Below are 18,010 nucleotides of genomic sequence, written 5' to 3'. Positions count from 1 at the left end.
AACTTATCCAGATCCATCTGTAGCAGAATACTATCTTCTCTTGTATTAACTGCTTTACATAGTTTTGTATCATCTGCAAATACCAATATTTTACTGTGTAAACCTTCTACCAGATCATTAATGAATATGTTGAAGAGAACAGGTCCCAATACCGACCCCTGCGGTACCCCACTGGTCACAGCGACCCAGTTAGAGACTATACCATTTATAACCACCCTCTGCTTTCTATCACTAAGCCAGTTACTAACCCATTTACACACATTTTCCCCCAGACCAAGCATTCTCATTTTGTGTACCAACCTCTTGTGCGGCACGGTATCAAACGCTTTGGAAAAATCTAGATATACCACGTCCAATGACTCACCGTGGTCCAGCCTATAGCTTACCTCTTCATAAAAACTGATTAGATTGGTTTGACAGGAGCGATTTCTCATAAACCCATGCTGATATGGAGTTAAACAGTTATTCTCATTGAGATAATCCAGAATAACATCCTTCAGAAACCCTTCAAATATTTTACCAACAGTAGAGGTTAGACTTACTGGCCTATAATTTCCAGGTTCACTTTTAGAGCCCTTTTTGAATATTGGCACCACATTTGCTATGCGCCAGTCCTGCGGGACAGACCCCGTCACTATAGAGTCCCTAAAAATAAGAAATAATGGTTTATCTATTACATTACTTAGTTCTCTTAGTACTCGTGGGTGTATGCCATCCGGACCCGGAGATTTATCTATTTTAATCTTATTTAGCCGGTTTCGCACCTCTTCTTGGGTTAGATTGGTGACCCTTAATATAGGGTTTTCATTGTTTCTTGGGATTTCACCTTGCATTTCATTTTCCACCGTGAATACCGTGGAGAAGAAGGTGTTTAATATGTTAGCCTTTTCTTCGTCATCTACAACCATTCTTTCCTCACTATTTTTTAAGGGGCCTACATTTTCAGTTTTTATTCTTTTACTATTGATATAGTTGAAGAACAGTTTGGGATTAGTTTTACTCTCCTTAGCAATGTGCTTCTCTGTTTCCTTTTTGGCAGCTTTAATTAGTTTTTTAGATAAAGTATTTTTCTCCCTATAGTTTTTTAGAGCTTCAATGGTGCCATCCTGCTTTAGTAGTGCAAATGCTTTCTTTTTACTGTTAATTGCCTGTCTTACTTCTTTGTTTAGCCACATTGGGTTTTTCCTATTTCTAGTCCTTTTATTCCCACAAGGTATAAACCGCTTACAGTGCCTATTTAGGATGTTCTTAAACATTTTCCATTTATTATCTGTATTCTTATTTCTGAGGATATTGTCCGAGTCTACCAGATTAAGGGCATCTCTAAGCTGGTCAAACTTTGCCTTCCTAAAGTTCAGTGTTTTTGTGACTCCCTGACAAGTCCCCCTAGTGAAAGACAGGTGAAACTGTACAATATTGTGGTCGCTATTTCCTAGATGCCCAACCACCTGCAGATTTGTTATTCTGTCAGGTCTATTAGATAGTATTAGGTCTAAAAGTGCTGCTCCTCTGGTTGGATTCTGCACCAATTGTGAAAGATAATTTTTCTTGGTTATTAGCAGAAACCTGTTGCCTTTATGGGTTTCACAGGTTTCTGTTTCCCAGTTAATATCCGGGTAGTTAAAGTCCCCCATAACCAGGACCTCATTATGGGTTGCAGCTTCATTTATCTGCTTTAGAAGTAGACTTTCCATGATTTCTGTTATATTTGGGGGTTTGTAACAGACCCCAATGAGAATTTTGTTACCATTTTTCCCTCCATGAATTTTGACCCATATGGACTCGACATCCTCATTCCCTTCACTAATATCCTCCCTTAAAGTGGACTTTAGACAAGACTTTACATAGAGACAAACCCCTCCTCCTCTCCGATTTTTACGATCCTTTCTAAACAGACTGTAACCCTGTAAGTTAACTGCCCAGTCATAGCTTTCATCTAACCATGTCTCGGTTATTCCCACTATGTCAAAGTTACCTGTAGATATTTCTGCTTCTAGTTCTTCCATCTTGTTTGTCAGGCTTCTGGCGTTTGCGAGCATGCAGTTTAGAGGATTTTGTTTTGTTTCAATCTCCTCGCTGTGGATTGTTTTAGAAATGTTCTTACCTCCCTTCTGAGTATGTTTTCCTGGGTCTTCTTTGTTCGAGTCTAATGTTTTTCTTCCCGTCCCCTCTTCTTCTAGTTTAACGCCCTCCTGATGAGTGTAGCGAGTCTTCTGGTGAATGTGTGTTTCCCAGGTTTGTTGAGGTGTAGTCCGTCTCTGGCGAGGAGTCCATCGTACAAGTAATTCACACCGTGGTCCAGGAATCCGAATCCTTGTTGTCTGCACCAAGCTTTCTTGCAATAATGACCTACAGGCAAAAATTCTTTGGTTTGGTGATGCTTTCCAAGCAGCTGGTCCCGGCTGTACCCAATGATCTTCTTGCTGAGGGAGACTTTTCGCTTTTCCCAGAAGGCACCTGGAATATGCAAATTATCCTCCTCAAGCTTGAATCCCTGGTTTGGTGATGCTTTCCAAGCAGCTGGTCCCGGCTGTACCCAATGATCTTCTTGCTGAGGGAGACTCCGCTTTTCCCAGAAGGCACCTGTAATATGCAAATTATCCTCCTCAAGCTTGAATCCCTGGTTTGGTGATGCTTTCCAAGCAGCTGGTCCCGGCTGTACCCAATGATCTTCTTGCTGAGGGAGACTCTTCGCTTTTCCCAGAAGGCACCTGGAATATGCAAATTATCCTCCTCAAGCTTGAATCCCTGGTTTGGTGATGCTTTACAAGCAGCTGGTCCCGGCTGTACCCAACGATCTTCTTGCTGAGGGAGACTCTTCGCTTTTCCCAGAAGGCACCTGGAATATGCAAATTATCCTCCTCAAGCTTGAATCCCTGGTTTGGTGATGCTTTCCAAGCAGCTGGTCCCGGCTGTACCCAATGATCTTCTTGCTGAGGGAGACTCTTCACTTTTCCCAGAAGGCACCTGGAATATGCAAATTATCCTCCTCAAGCTTGAATCCCTGGTAACAAATCTGTTCAATTGGGTCTGTCAATAAAGCTGATATAAATGGATGGAGACTGAGAAACTCTGGATTTCCAAAGTCATCCAAATTCTCTCTTGGGGTCTACTTTTTTGCATTGTTCACATGTGGATCCACTAGGACCAGGGCTTTATTTAGAGTTTCTGCTGCCCTAGGCACTTTTAGTGCTGCCTCCCCCATTGGCGAGTATGATACTATCGGCAGTGACTTTGGCAAAAATCGCTGATGTGAAAGTAGCCTTTTGCAGCAGATCCAGCAGTTTTCCTGCATCTGCCGCGTAACGGATCACTTATGGCAACACTGTGTTCAGCCACATTCATTCCCTATGGGACTTGCGGACATGTGCGGCACTTGTGGTTTTGCCGCGATCTGGAAAATATGGTACTTGCAGCAATAAAAAAAAAAACTGCTAGCAGTGTTTTTTTGTCTCACTGCAAGTGCAAAACCGCAAGTGCCGCACATATCCGCAAGTAGCCATCACTACCTGTCCCTGCAGCTTCCTAGCTCATCCCTGGCCATCCCTCTCTGACCTAAAACTACACTATAAAGCTTTAGAAAAACAATTTATTAACTTACATATTCCTATGATAATGAGGGCTCCAGGCTACGGCGTAGACTGGGACGGGTGTCTCCAGGTCTCCATTCTCCGTGCACACCCTCAGTCCCTGCCTCACTGCCTGTGCTGCACTGTGCACAGACATCCCTCCACCAGACCCGGTAACCACCGCTCACAGTAGCATACCAGCAGAGGTGTGTCTAGGTTTTCTGGCACCAGGGGCAAGAATTCATTTTGGTGCCCCCCCTTCCCAAGCACATATGCGATTTGCACACTTAGTCATGTACCCACGAGCTCCTCTCCCTAATGCTCTCAATGTTCAGTGCAAAACTGAGAGAAGCAGAAGAGAAGCTCGGTGTCACAGGACCACAAGTATGAGATTCGCATATGAGTGAAGTGTCCATGTGATGACTACTGGAACCTGCAGAGCTGAATCCTCACATTGCAGGCTTCTGAATTCTCACAGCTAATGCACTGCACACTTTTAGGATTCTCCCTTGCCGGTGAACGGTCATGTCTGCACAAGTATGTGATTTGTATACTTCTGACCACATTCCGACTAGACGTGCTCGGCCTCACTCAGTTCATTTTCATTGACTGAGGCCACACATGTCTAGTCAGCACGTGACAGCATGAATGTAAATCCCCAGCACGAGAGAATCCTGACAGCGTGCAGTGTGCACTGTGAGAAGTCAGAAGTCTGCAGTCACAGAGAATGACTGCAGACTCATTACAAACCTGGACATTCCCTTTAATGCTCCTAGCATAAATAAAAACATGAGAATTATCGTCTATACTTGAGTATAAGCTGACCTGAGTATAAGCCGAGACTCCTAATTTTGCCACAAAAAACTGGGAAAACTTATTGACTCGAGTATAAGCCTAGGGTGGGAAAATGCAGCAACTACTGGTAAATTTTAAAAATAAAAATAGATACCAATAAAAGTAAAATTAATTGAGACATCAGTAGTTTAAGTGTTTTTGAATATCCATATTGAATCAGGAGCCCCATATAATGCTCCATACAGTTCATGATGGCCCCATAAGATGCTCCATATTAAAATATGCCACATAAAATGCTCCATAGAGTTCATGATGGGCCCCATAAGACGGTCTATACAAAAAATATGCACTATATAATGTTGCACAAAGGATAATAATGGCCCCATAAGATGCTCTATATTAAAATATGCCCCATATAATGCTCCATAAAAGTTGATGGCCTCATAAGATGCTCCACAGAATAATATGCCCCGTATGCTGCTGCAATTAAAAAAAAAATAAAATGACATTCTAACCTGGCCAGGTGCCGGTGTCCTGAGCAGGCGGGGACCCTGGCGCGCTATGGGGGCCAGGTGCCGGTGTCGCCGCTGGCTCAGGCCCCCGGCACTTGCGGTATTCATCTGTCCCCGTTCCACCGCAGCGCGCCACTGTGTCTTCCGGGTCTCTGCAGTGACTGTTCAGGCAGAAGGCGCGCACTAAACACGTCATCGCACCCTCTGACCTGAACATCACAGCCAGAGGACGTGAAAGACCCAGCCCGGCGGTGGAACAGGGACTTGTGAATATCGCATGGCTCACCCTCCCCCATTATACTCACCCTCCTGGCGCGGTCTCTGCACTTCCCTGCTTCGTCCTGGGGTTTGCAGCTCCTTCCAGTGTTGAGCAGGCACATGGTACTGCTCATTAAACTAAGGAATATGCACTCCTTGCTTATGGGATTGGAGTCGCGTCCATAGTCATCACCTTAATGAGCGGTACCATGTGACCACTGAGCACAGGAAGAGCTGCCAGCGCTGAGACCATCGGAGTTGCAGGCACCACTGGAGGTGGGAGAGTATGATGTCTTCAAGAAGGTGGGGAGGTAGGTCCGCAGGCGGCTGACCCCAGACTTAAAAAAAAAAAAAAAAAAGCTTGCTCAGGTGCTGCCACCCCACATCCTGGCGCCCTAGGCACATGCCCTCAAGTGCCTAGTGGCTCTCACTAGGACCTATAACTGCCACTAGTGACATAAGAAAAGACTGTTCTGTCATTTTCACACTGATATATACATCCATTGGCCGAAGCCTGCTATTGCTGGTATCAGCCGATCACAGCTGCTGGCTTACGTTGTCATCTGACAGTGTGGGAACCGCAGGTTTCTGACAGGTGGTAATGATCTTGCTGACGATCAGAGCCTGTGTTTTCCACGCTGTTATGCAGTTGACAGCATGGAAAATAAGGATGTTTGGACCCCCTTTCATCTGAATAGGATCCGGCTTCGTGTACTGTTCTGGTACCCAAGTCAAACTTTGTTTTAACTGTTCGGCTGAAATCGCCAGACCCGAGCATCCAGGGGTTCGTCCATCACTAGCTATCACACAACAGCTTTATTGCATGTATGGAATATTGGCAGTATGAAAAATGTATTGGGTGCAAAAAGCAATTGGTCTGTTTTCATGACCTTATAAACAGCCGACAAATCAATAGAGTCATTACCTTGTTTTTGGGTTGGATTTTCGAATTCAATTCTTCAAATTTATTCCTGGACCATTTTTGTTATTGGAACTATCTCCTTTATCCTTTTGTTATTTAGTCTTTTATTTTGTTTGTTTGTTTTGTGTGAGCTTATATTACTTTGGTCTCAGATAATTATAGTGACTCTCGCACGTTGTAACTCTTGTATTATATAACCATATCTACATATATTGGTTTACCAGTACATGACAAAATGGTTTCAAGAGTAATTTATTCCAAAGTTATTAAAACCTTTTTCGTTAACCCTCTGTGTGCTATACTGTACTGCATTGCTTTGTTACATTTTATTACTCATGCAATTGTGGCTGAAAATTGTTTCGGTTGCTTTATTAAGGTGCGGATGTAGTGAAGAATGATGGAATCTACTCAAAGTACTTCTTCTCTTATACTGGAAATGGAAGATATAGCTTAAAAGTACGTGTAGAAGGAAAAGATGGTAGTCAACTGGTAGCACCCACAAATCGGGCCCTTTATGTGCCTGGCTATGTGGAAAATGGTAAGTAGCATATGTCCATTGAAATCTACTTAAAATTTAGATATCAAGCAAATGTCTTCGAAATATGTCTTGTGAATAAACTTTTGTTAGAAACGTCCTTCAATTTTATTGCTGTAGAGTCCCTGTTACTCCTGAACATAGCAGATTATGCTGCTATAATGTCGGATGTTATATATTTTCTTAATTTTTTTCCATATATTCTCAAGTTATTTTTAATTTTTGTATTAGTCCCCATAAGCACCTTGAACCTGCAATCTCTTAGTTGCCTGTAAACTATATTACTATATTAAATTAATGCAGTCTGTTGTATGATTACTAGTCTCCTTTATATTAGAAATATCATGACAGACATCGAGGCCTTCAGAAGGCCCCTGGCTGACATGGCAACCTATGAACACATTTCATGGGGGAAGAAGGTGGGCGATGGCCTCCAGAGTGGAGGTTGCAGTTTTGGAGGCCTTTAAATTCTTTTAATTGCTCCTGTCATGTGTGAAAGCAGCATTTAAGAGGTTGAACTATGGCTATCAAAGTTAGCTCCGATCATTGCAGTTGCATCACCCATGCTGAATGTAGCAGGATCAACTCTTGAGCCTGCTCTGTGCAGTAAAGCCAGACTTTTGCCCATATATGTACGTCGTAAGTCGCAAAAATATTATACTTGTGAGGTTGGCAATAACACCTGCAATAAAACCTATTGTGTTGATAGGGAAATTAAAACATATTTGGTTTGTATTAAAATAGAAGACCAGTTGCAAGAGCCAAGTTTTAAACATTTTTTATATCACTTCATTAGTAAAATTTGTTCACCTGGGAGCTTGAGCAATCAGCTTAAAAATATACATGCCCCAAATCATCAAGACTTTGCATTTTTGCATGCCAGTCTTTGTGAAAAATGAGTTTGCATAAGATGTGCCGCCTTCATTAAGACATGTGGTCCAAATGAATTTGGATAACCCTTCAGCTGCCATATAGCACTGTGAGAAATGTATTTCAGTCAGAGAAGGAAGAACAGTTCTTTCATTTTTTATGGCACATTTGTAGTGTAAATTATGATGAATTTGCTAGCTGTATTTGGGCAATTTTCAAAAATTTGGAATAGTTAGCTGGGAATTGACGTAAAAATGTCAAATGTTGCAAATTGTTTCAGCAAATATGAGATGCCCAAAAATCTGGTGATATTTCAAACAGTTTTAATGCCAAAATTCTGGTAAAAGAAAACCAGCCCCATAGTCTTTGTAACCATTTTCCACTCTGGCAAAAGTTAAGTTCACACACTGAGTTTATGGTGAGTTTTCGACACTGTATATTTTCGCTGCACAAAAAAATGAAGCAAATTACAGTTCAAGAAAAGTGGATGGGATTTATAGAAATCTCATCCCCACTGTGCCTTTTCTTCACACTGCGTAAACTTACCAGCGCTGCGTGTTTGAAATCCTCAAGAATTCATTTTCTCTTGCGGGTACGTGGAATTTTATTTGTGGATTTTCTCCAATGAATTTCATTTGCAGGTAGAAAAATGCTTTTGTGCTTTTATTGAATTTATGCTGCAGAAACTCACTAAATACGTTTGTGATCCACACGGTTACATCAATAAAGTTTTGTTAGAGCCAAGTGCCAGGAAGTGTCAAAAACAAAGCAGCTTAATTTAAAATATGACATAAAAAAAAGAGAGAAAAGCCGCATTGTCAAAAACGTGATTAAAACGTATGCTAAAAACGCACTCAAAAACACAAGGCAAAAAACAAAATTAACGTTATTTAGCTAATGGGTGTAGAAATTCTGTAGAAAATCGACAGGTTTAAAAACTCAGAAAATTCTCATTGTGGGAATGAAGCCTTAGAGATTAGAATCTTATAAGTAAACCCTACACTAATTTCTCAGAACAGGCTAATAAAACAAATGACATGTTTCTTCACATCACAGAAATATTCTATTTCTATTGCAGGTACAATAGTCATGAATGCTCCAAATCCTATTGAGAACGATACAGCTGTTGATGCTAATTTGGGAAATTTCAGCAGGATATCATCAGGAGGATCATTTGTGGTAAATAATGTGCCTTCTGGTCCCAGTCGAGATATTTTTCCACCTGAGAAGATATCTGACTTAAAAGCAAAGATAGAGGGAGACAGAATTGTGCTCTCCTGGACGGCCACTGGTGATGATCTGGACCAAGGAGCTGGTGAGACATTTACTTGTGATATTTGTTTTTTTTTCTTGTAATTACACTTTTTATTCTTCATATGAAGTGTTATTACTGTACTTGGGATGGTCAACTACTTGGGCACCATCAAGCATGAGGAAGAAGAGAAAACAGTACTTGAGTAGCCCTGCAGCCCCATTACTGTTCTTCTCTCGCAGATTGGTGGCAGAGCTCATTGTGTATATAAGAAGAACTTATTTAAAAGAAATTTATCAGCAGGATTTCACATTCTAAATCATTTATTTGTGCATGTAGGCAAAAAGACAATTCCAGCAATAATTTTTTATGTCTAGTCTGTTCCTCCGTTACTTAGAAAACAGCGCTGAATTGATATACAAATGGGGCTGTAGATTTGAAGCCTCTGTCACTCCAGCTCTATTAGTATCGGCTAAATAGCAAAAAGAAGAAATTGCAGGCAGCTCCCCACATATGGCTCATAAAGTACAGGGGCATAGGATTCTGTTCTCAGCAAACATAGAAAATCCAATAGAAGAAAAGTAGTTCCAGTTCGAGATAAAATGCAAACCTTTATTGGAAAAATGTAAAATTGTATTCCATATTACTCCCAGAAAAAAAAAGATATGAGTTTCAAAACGCATTCTAGCGTCCTTTGTCTGGACTACAGCTCAATTTCCTGACCAGTGTCTCCCCCCCTCCTACTTGACCAACGGTTCCTTTGATTGCAAGGAAAGGTAGCACTAGGTGGGAGTGACAGAGGCATCAGATCTATAGCCTCATTTACATATCTATTGAAACACTGATTTCTCAGTAATGGGCTGGCCATGTAAAGGTATGGCTAAAAGAGGTCTTTAAAAGCACTTCATTGACATATAAATAATTTAGGATGTGAAATCCTCATGAATTCCCTTTAAATAAATAATTCTTCTTATAAATAAATCGGGCTTTGTCATCAGTCTGCAAGAGAAAACAGTTATGGGGTGCAGGGCTACAAAAGTACTGTTTTCCTTGCTTTCTCAGGTTTCATGGTGTCCAAGTGGTTGGGCTCACATCAATCACAAAACAAAACTCAAGTTGTTTTGTTATACACATTGGTAATCTTGTATATTCCTAAAATATAATATCAATATCTAATCTGTGTGGGTTCAACAAATACACACATTAACATATATAGTCATGGCCAAAAGTGTTGACACCCTTGAAATTGTTCCAGAAAATGAGTGCAATTACACATTGTAACAAAAGTATTGGAAACACTGTTCTGTGGACTGAGGGTAGCCTGGAGGGGCGTGACTAGGTGAACAACTGACTCTCCGCTAGAGCCACTGATGGTGGGTTAGACTTAGCACCGGATCTACGCCAGGTGCTACTCCAGCACAGACTTCAGACACACGGTAGCTGACTCCCAAAGGGGAAGGCAGTTGGAAGTACCAGGAATGGTAGACTTGGCAGGTACAGGCAGGAACAGTTGGTTTACAGACTATCACGACAAGTGCAGGCAGGTACGACTGGTATACAGATTGACATGGCAGGTGTAGGCAGGTATGACTGATATACAGGTAGGCATGGCAAATACAAGCAGGTATAGCTGGTATACAAACTGGCCCAGCAGGTGCAGGCGGGAACATCTGGTTTACAGACAGGCACGACAGGTGCAGGCAGGTACAGCTGGTAAACAGGCAGGTACGGGTGGTATACAGGCAGGCACAACAGGTAGAGGTGCTCGCGGGCATGGCTCATATACAGACAGGCAGGTGACACAAGCACGTCTGGAATACAGGAACACATAGCAGGTATGGGAAGACAGGTACTGGCAGGAACATGCAGTGACAGGCAAGTACTGGCAGATACAGGAGACCTGATAATTAGCAAACGTGCAACAAGGGAGAGTGAACATGTTGCTCAGGCACCTACCATCAGGTGACGGTGCCTTAAATAATTAGTGTCTCCCAGCCATCAGCCGGGGACACTTTAGGATGGCCTGTGCTGTCCCTTTAACAAGAAGGGAGCTCGCGCTCCATAAGCACAGTGCCTGGGGATCAGCGAGCCATGTGCAGACCTTGTGCAGTGGTAGAAAGAGGAGGAAATGGAGGACAGGGGCCGCGGCAGTAAGGGAGTCGGCATCCCTGCCGGGGAAAGAGGGAAGCATGCAGAGACGCCGGCACTGCACACGTTTTGCTAAACACGTTTATTTCATTTTTGTTTATTGGAAAAAAAGGCAAATTGGATATCATTTCCCACAAACCCCCAAAAATGGTCCGGACAAAATTTTTGGCACCCTCAACTAAATATTTGGTAGCACACCCTTTGAAATAAGTAACTATAATCAATCGCTTCCTATAACCATCAACAAGCTCCTTATACCTCTCAACTGGAGTTTTGGACTACACTTCTTTTGCAAACTTCTCCAGGTCTCTCATATTTGAAGGGTGACTTCTCCCAACAGCAATCTTAAGATCTCTCCAGAGATGTTCAATGGGATGTAGACCTGGTCACTTCAGAACACTGGGCACTCTATTTCTACCAAAAATCCTTGAGTAATTTTCATATTTCATGATGCCTTGCACACAGTCAAGGCAACTATTGCCAGACGCAGCAAAACAAACCCAAACCATCTTTTAACCTCCACCATATTTGACTGTAGGTACTGAGTTCTTTTCTTATAGGCCTCATTCCATTTTTGTTAAACAGTAGAGTGATGATCTTCATTAAACAGCTCTATCTTGGTCTCATTTGTTTACAAGACAGTTTCCCAGAAGGACTTTGACTAACTCACACACATTTTGTCAAACTGCAGTCTAGCTTTTTTATATCTCTATGTCAGCAGTAGGGTCCTTTGGGTCTCCTGACATAGCGTTTAATTTAATTCAAATGTCAAATATTAGTTTGCTCTGACACTGATGCACCTGAGCTTGCAGGACAGCTTGAATGTCTTTGGAACTTGAATGGGGCAGCTTATCCATGATTATCCTGGAGTTCCTGGATGGTTGGTAACCCTGCCACGATCCCAGATTCATGAGGAACCATTTTAGTTTTTGACCCTTTGGCCCTGAGCTCATTTTGTTTTCTTGTGTTCTTATTTCAGCATCGAGCTATGACTTGAGAATGAGCACTGATCCCAAGGAGCTCCTGGACTCATTTAACACCTCATTACCCGTGGATATTTCCAACCTCATTCCACAGGTGGCTGGATCCAGTGAAACATTTAGTTTTGTTCCTGAAAATGTTGTCATTCAAAATGGTACAATCCTGTACTTTGCATTATCTGCAGCAGATAAAGCCTCTCAGGCATCATCTCCATCCAACATAGCGCAGGCAGCTCTAATTATTCCTAGAGTAGACAGGTCTAACTCTACTGATGCCACCACTGCTGCTCCTGCTGATGCCACCACCGCTCGTCCTTCTACCAGCACAAATGATACTGCGGAAATAGTGAAAATTCCAGTAGTGTTTCTGCTGATCTGCTGTTACCTGTCATTACAGCTTGTGTAACCATTGATGGTGTTGACATTACGTAATATCTATTTTTATATCTACTGTTACTATCTATCTTAGGGCAGAATCTCTGAATAATGAGAATGTCTCCAACTATGTAAAGCCGAACCTAGAAATGATCAATAGATGAATATTTTTTTATTGAATGCAGTTGATGTTCATTATTTCCATATATTTTGATGCTAAATAAAAAAAATCTTGATTCAGGTGTACTGCGCAGCCCATGTCATGCGTCAACTGCAAGTCGGAGTCTCTTCCAGATTTCCTAGTTTATAATCTGTGAATGTTAAAAAGTATATCCATCTCTATGGGTCTGTGAAAAACACGTACAGCGCATGCATGGATGGCATCAGTGTTCAGTCTGTGATTAACATTGCAAAGTCGGTTTTTTACGGACGTGTAAAGAGGGCCTTAGATGTAGGAGTTTGTGGGCTTAGTTGCATTTGTCAGTGGCCCCATTTTGAGGTACATTACACCATTTATGGTCACAAAAAAGGGTAAAGACATGTATGAAAGATGAGTTGCACTTCCTAAATTTTAGAAAATGTACATTTTTATTAAGCAACAAACATGGAAACCTAGACAAGACAAATAAGAACATTTATAATTACGCATATTATGACAGAACCTGTTTCCTAGGCCAAAAATTGGCACTGAATATAACACATATGGCAAGCATAATAACCAATAGAGGCCATGTAAATGTGGTTGATGTCTGAGATAAGTATGAATGGACACTACCCCTAAAGCGATGTCAAGTACTATTTAGTAAAGGAAAAGGTGCAATGCTCATGTACAGTCAATAAACAATACAGTATCAAAAGAATACATAAAAGAAAATAAGCAATAACTATGTGCTATAAAGAGTCGTGTGCAGTCACCCAGGTAAATTGGGTCATATAAAAAGTCTCATGTGGGAAAGAGTACCCCACGCGTGTCACCACAGGAGGTGGCTTCCTCTTGGTGTCAAACTGTGTCTGCATTATATATTTATATGCATATAATATGTACAATGAGCATCAATGAGAAAACCCCATTTGAAAATTAAAATTTTAATCAACAGCACCAAGTCTTCTAGAAATGGAAGGAACAAGTCGGCGATATGTTGCACTTGCAACATCTATCTTATTCGATTCTTCAAGAACGACCTATTATAGAGCCTGAATGCTGCATGGACAGTGATGGTCAGCTTGTCTCTTCAGAATTCCACATAGGTGTTCAATTGGCTTCAGATTTACAGATATACTTGGCTACTTAATCATTTTCACCCTGTTCTTCAGAAATGCAACAGTGGTCTTAGATGTGTGTTTTGGATCAGTGACTTGTTGGAACAGTGGCACTTCTACAAAGGGAACAGAGTGATTCTAGCAACTTCTCTTTCAATATAAAGCCATAAATCTGTGAATTCATGATACCATCAATGAAATGTAGCTCTCCGACACCAGCAGCATTCATGCAGCCACACATGAGGACTCTGCCACCACTATGTTTTACTGTAGGCATAATGCACTTACCTTTACGCTACTCCCCTTTGTGACTCCATTAGTTCCAAAAAGTCACAGTAGTCACAGTGGACCAAGATGAGACCAAAATAATGTATGATTTCAACCATGATTTTCGACCCTGAAACACTAAGGAGTTTCAAAGAAAAACATACTTTAAAAGCTGTCAGGGACCAAGCAGTGCAAGAGACTAGTTGGACACACACACATACACAAACAGTACAGCAGAGTTGTGTATGCAGAAAAACACTCCATTACAGCTGAGTCATGTATATAGAGAGACCTTGTTACGGCAGAGTCACGTATTTAGACAGACACCTTGTTATAGCAGGGCTGAGAAAGTAGAGAGGTACCTTGATACAGCATGCCTGAGTGTAAAGACAGGCACCTTGGTAAAGGAGAACTGACTATGGGTTAGGTTTGTGAGTCACCCCGCCAGGGCTGTGGGGTACTCGGTACCAGGTCCTGAGTTCACAGGGGGATGTCACGGTGGCTGCGAACTGGTCCGTGGCCCTGTGCGCTCATGTAAAAGGGAAAGGTCTTTAAAAGGAATAAAGTTTGTATTTGTGACTCCACCTGTGGTATTCGGTTAGTGGGGACCAATGCTGCTAAGGGGTCCTCAGGGATGATGGTATGGCAGCTAGATGGTATAACTTCCCACAGGTGAAGTGTATCCCCAGAGCTCCCGTGGTGTAGATGGAAGATGGTGAGGAGTGTAGTAAAGAATGAGGACACAAGGTTGCAGTCTCTTTACCCTGTTTACTGAAGACTTCAGCATCCGCAGTCCAGAGCACCAGATCACAGGGCAGGCAGGGTCAGGCCGGCTTGAAGGCAAGTTAGGAGTCCCCTTACCCAGGTGGACATCAAAAGCCTTCCTCTAGCGCTGTGGTGTTGTAGTTCCTTACAGCTTAAAGCTCCACATAAGGTCCTCATAGATGTTATCCCTCTCTCTGTCCCCCGGGTAGGATAGGAAATAATCCATAAGACTGGTGTCTTGAGGCTGTTCATAGGGACTCTAGCATGCCCTGGCCTCTGAGGGGTGCCACCGTGCCTCCTGGGTGTTAGGTCGGACAGGTAACGTAGAGTTCAGCTGTCCTGCCGGTCTCTGATGTAAGCCATAGAGGTCCTTACACCCTCAGTGTTCCGGCTACTGGTCTCTGCGCCTCAGAAGGAGGCAGCCTGCTCGGGGCTGGTCTCCCCCTGGTATCCTCTCCTGTGCTTTGTTCTCCTGCACGTTCACTGCAATCTATTCAGCATTCTCAATGTCTCCTTCCAGGAGCTGCTGCACTGTGGCAGCACAGCTCCGCAAACCTTCTGCTGCCTCAGACTGATCCAGTCTGTCTCCTGACTGGACCTGCCTGGAACTGACTCTGACTTTCCCTACAGACTACCAGTTCTATATATATGGGAAGTCACCTAGCAAGTAGGATCAAAAGCTCCCCCTGGTGGCCTGGAGTGTGAATGTGTTGCATGTTTGTGGTACCTGCTTGCAGTTATCCCTTCTTGCCTTCAAGTGTAACATCACTCTCCCCGTGAGGAAAGCAATGCTACTGTGATGACCAGGACCCTGGGGCACCACCCCCCCCATTAAATCCAGTACTCCCAGACTGGGAAAAGAAGAGCAACAATACAGATTAGCAAAAAGACAAACAATTTTTGGAATGCTATAAACTTATGAAACAAATTAATATTATGTAAACTAGAGCTTCCCTTTATGGGAGGTGAGAACACTTGAACGTTACAATAACTATTTACATTGTATGCATATTTTTGAGAATAGAAAACAGTAAGATAACTAACTAACTGTGGAATGCTATTACCCGCTATGGGTATACTATCTTAAGGCTTCAAAGTGCAAAACAACCATTTTCCTTATTCAAGTGTAAAACTTTCAACCAACCCCCATGGGCTCACTATATCTTGTTCATTTTAACTATCTGTATACAATACTATCTAAGTTCACAGCTGAATTTTATTTTTATTTACTATATTAACTCATTAATATATAATAACTTTCTATCATGCAACATATAATTCTAACTGGCAAAGTGCAACAAGTCAACATTCAAGTCTTTCAATATTGAGGTAGTGCAATTAATACTCAAGTCAATTATTAACTTTAGAACAGCATCAACGAAGTGAGGGACCCGTCATTAACCCCCAACATTGGGCTTGGGTGGGCTACAAGGCGTGTATCCAGAACTGGAATCCAGCCGCGCCAAACACGTTTTCCTTCAGGTCTCTGGAAAACACAGCAACTTTCACAGTAACGTTAGAAGCAGTCTTTTATTATTTTTTTTTTTTTAAACAATAAATTTTTATTGAAAGTTTGCAATTTACATATTCAGTGATAATAAAGAAAATATCAATACAGAGCTGTAAATATAGTAGATATAATAATGCATGTAAACAAATAACACGCAGTCATATCAATTAACAACAAGTGGGGGACAGGGGGGCGAGGGAAGCCCGAGGAGAAAAGCTTGTTGCATCTGCTAGCTGTAGTGAGTCATTCTGAATCAGACGGGTCAGGGACGGTGTGGTAAAGTGCAGGTGCGGCAAAAAGTATGGTTGGCATAGTCCGCCCAAGGGAACCATATTTTCTCAAATTTTCAGACTTTACCAGTGAGTATGGCCGATAGTTTCTTGTTAATCATGTACCAAAAGAGGCATGATTTTACTGCGGAAAAGTCTAGACTTGGTTTTTTCCATGCCAAAGCTATGATTTGTTTGGCGGCTAAAAATATGAATGTGATAAGGGTCTGAGTGTGTTTGGGGATGTTAGGAATGCGTTTGTTGAGTAAGGCCTCCCAAGGTTTTTTTTTTAGGTTTGTATTAGTTATAAAGGAAACTAAATGATAAAACCTACGTACAATCGGGCATAGCCACCATATGTGGTACATGTCTCCTATGGAGTTGCATCCTCTGTAGCAGTTTGGGGAGTAGTTAGCCACTGCTTTAGCCACTCTGGCTGGGGTCAGGTACCAGCGGATCAACACCTTGTAGTTGGTTTCCAAAATGAGAGTATTCAGTATGCCTCCAGTAGAGGCAGACCAGATTTGAGACCACTCCTGGTCGGTCAGGGTAGACCCAATGTCGGACTCCCAGCGAGAGGTGTATTTCAAGCAGTGTCTATGGGAGGGGGAGTTGATGTGTCAGTAGAGGAGGGATATGATTCCTTAAGCATGTGGGTTTTGACGACATTTTTGTTCAAAAGGAGTAAAGGAATAAGGAGGGGTAGAATGTTTTAGTAAGGAATTAGCAAAGTTCTTTAGTTGTAGGTAACGAAATATTTCTCCAGGAGGGAAATGGTACTTTTCTTTTAAGACCGAGAATGGGATAATCCCGTCGACATTGAAGAGATGGTGAACTCTGGATATGCCTGCTGCCATCCACATATGGAAATTTCGAAGGGATCCCATACCTGGGGGAAATAGGATATTGCCCCAAATTGGAGCAAGGGGCATAAAAGGTGAAATTAGCTGTTAAGAATATTTCACCGAGTCCCAGATTGTAAGGGAATGTTTTATAATGGGGTTCAAGATATGTTTGCGTTGGGATGGGAGAATCCATAATAGTGTGTCTAAGGTACTGGATTGCAATTCTGAGGCTTCTAAAGATAGCCATAATGGAGGTTCAGTATAGGCGTGGTATAGGGTCAGTTGACCTAATTGGGCTGCGCAGTAGTATTTTGAGAGATTGGGGACTCCCAAGCCTCCTTTTAGACGATGATGATAGAGGGTAGCTTTGTTTACCCTGGCGAGGCCTCCTCTCCATACAAAAGCATCTATTGATCTTTGGGCCATTTTAAGAAAATGTAGGGGGATAGGGATAGGCAGGACGCGGAATAAGTAGAGTAATTTGGGGAGAATAGTCAGCTTTAGTGCCCGTACACGGCCTAGCCAAGAGAGATGTAACCTGTCCCAAGATTGGAGCAGGAGGCAAAGTTTACGGAGCATAGGAGGATAATTAGCCGAATAAAGGGAGTCTAGATCAGCCGTCAGTTTCACCCCTAAATAATCTAAGTGGTTAGTAACCCACTGAAACGGAAAATCATGCTGGGCTGTGATACAATAGGCAGTGGGAGGGATATTTTTAAGGCGTAAGATTTAGCAGCATTTATCTGTAGGCCGGAGATAGATTCAAAATGATTTAAGATGTGAATTAAAGCCGGCAAGGACTTCTGTGGGGATGATAGAAAAAGTAGCATGTCATCTGCAAACAAAATAAGTTTGTGAGAGACTGACGCCACTTCCAC

General features: G+C 42.2%; 1 protein-coding gene across 1 annotated transcript in view; it reads left to right on the top strand.

Annotated features, from left to right (window-relative positions):
* The window catches only part of LOC143788383 (calcium-activated chloride channel regulator 1-like), a 57,236-nt gene extending 44,776 nt beyond the window's left edge, over positions 1-12,460 (top strand). Inside the window, exons 12-14 of the mRNA XM_077278035.1 lie at positions 6,433-6,594; positions 8,540-8,776; positions 11,841-12,460. Coding sequence (XP_077134150.1) covers positions 6,433-6,594; positions 8,540-8,776; positions 11,841-12,247 — 806 coding nt within the window. The 3' untranslated portion in view covers positions 12,248-12,460. The remainder of the gene's footprint in view (positions 1-6,432; positions 6,595-8,539; positions 8,777-11,840) is intronic.
* Positions 12,461-18,010: the final 5,550 nt, after the last annotated feature.

This window comes from Ranitomeya variabilis, chromosome 8, assembly GCF_051348905.1.
Source record: "Ranitomeya variabilis isolate aRanVar5 chromosome 8, aRanVar5.hap1, whole genome shotgun sequence".
NCBI classification, from domain to species: domain Eukaryota; kingdom Metazoa; phylum Chordata; class Amphibia; order Anura; family Dendrobatidae; genus Ranitomeya; species Ranitomeya variabilis.
The sequence above is the reverse complement of the archived record's forward strand: the minus strand, read 5'-3'. Positions and strand labels throughout refer to the sequence as shown.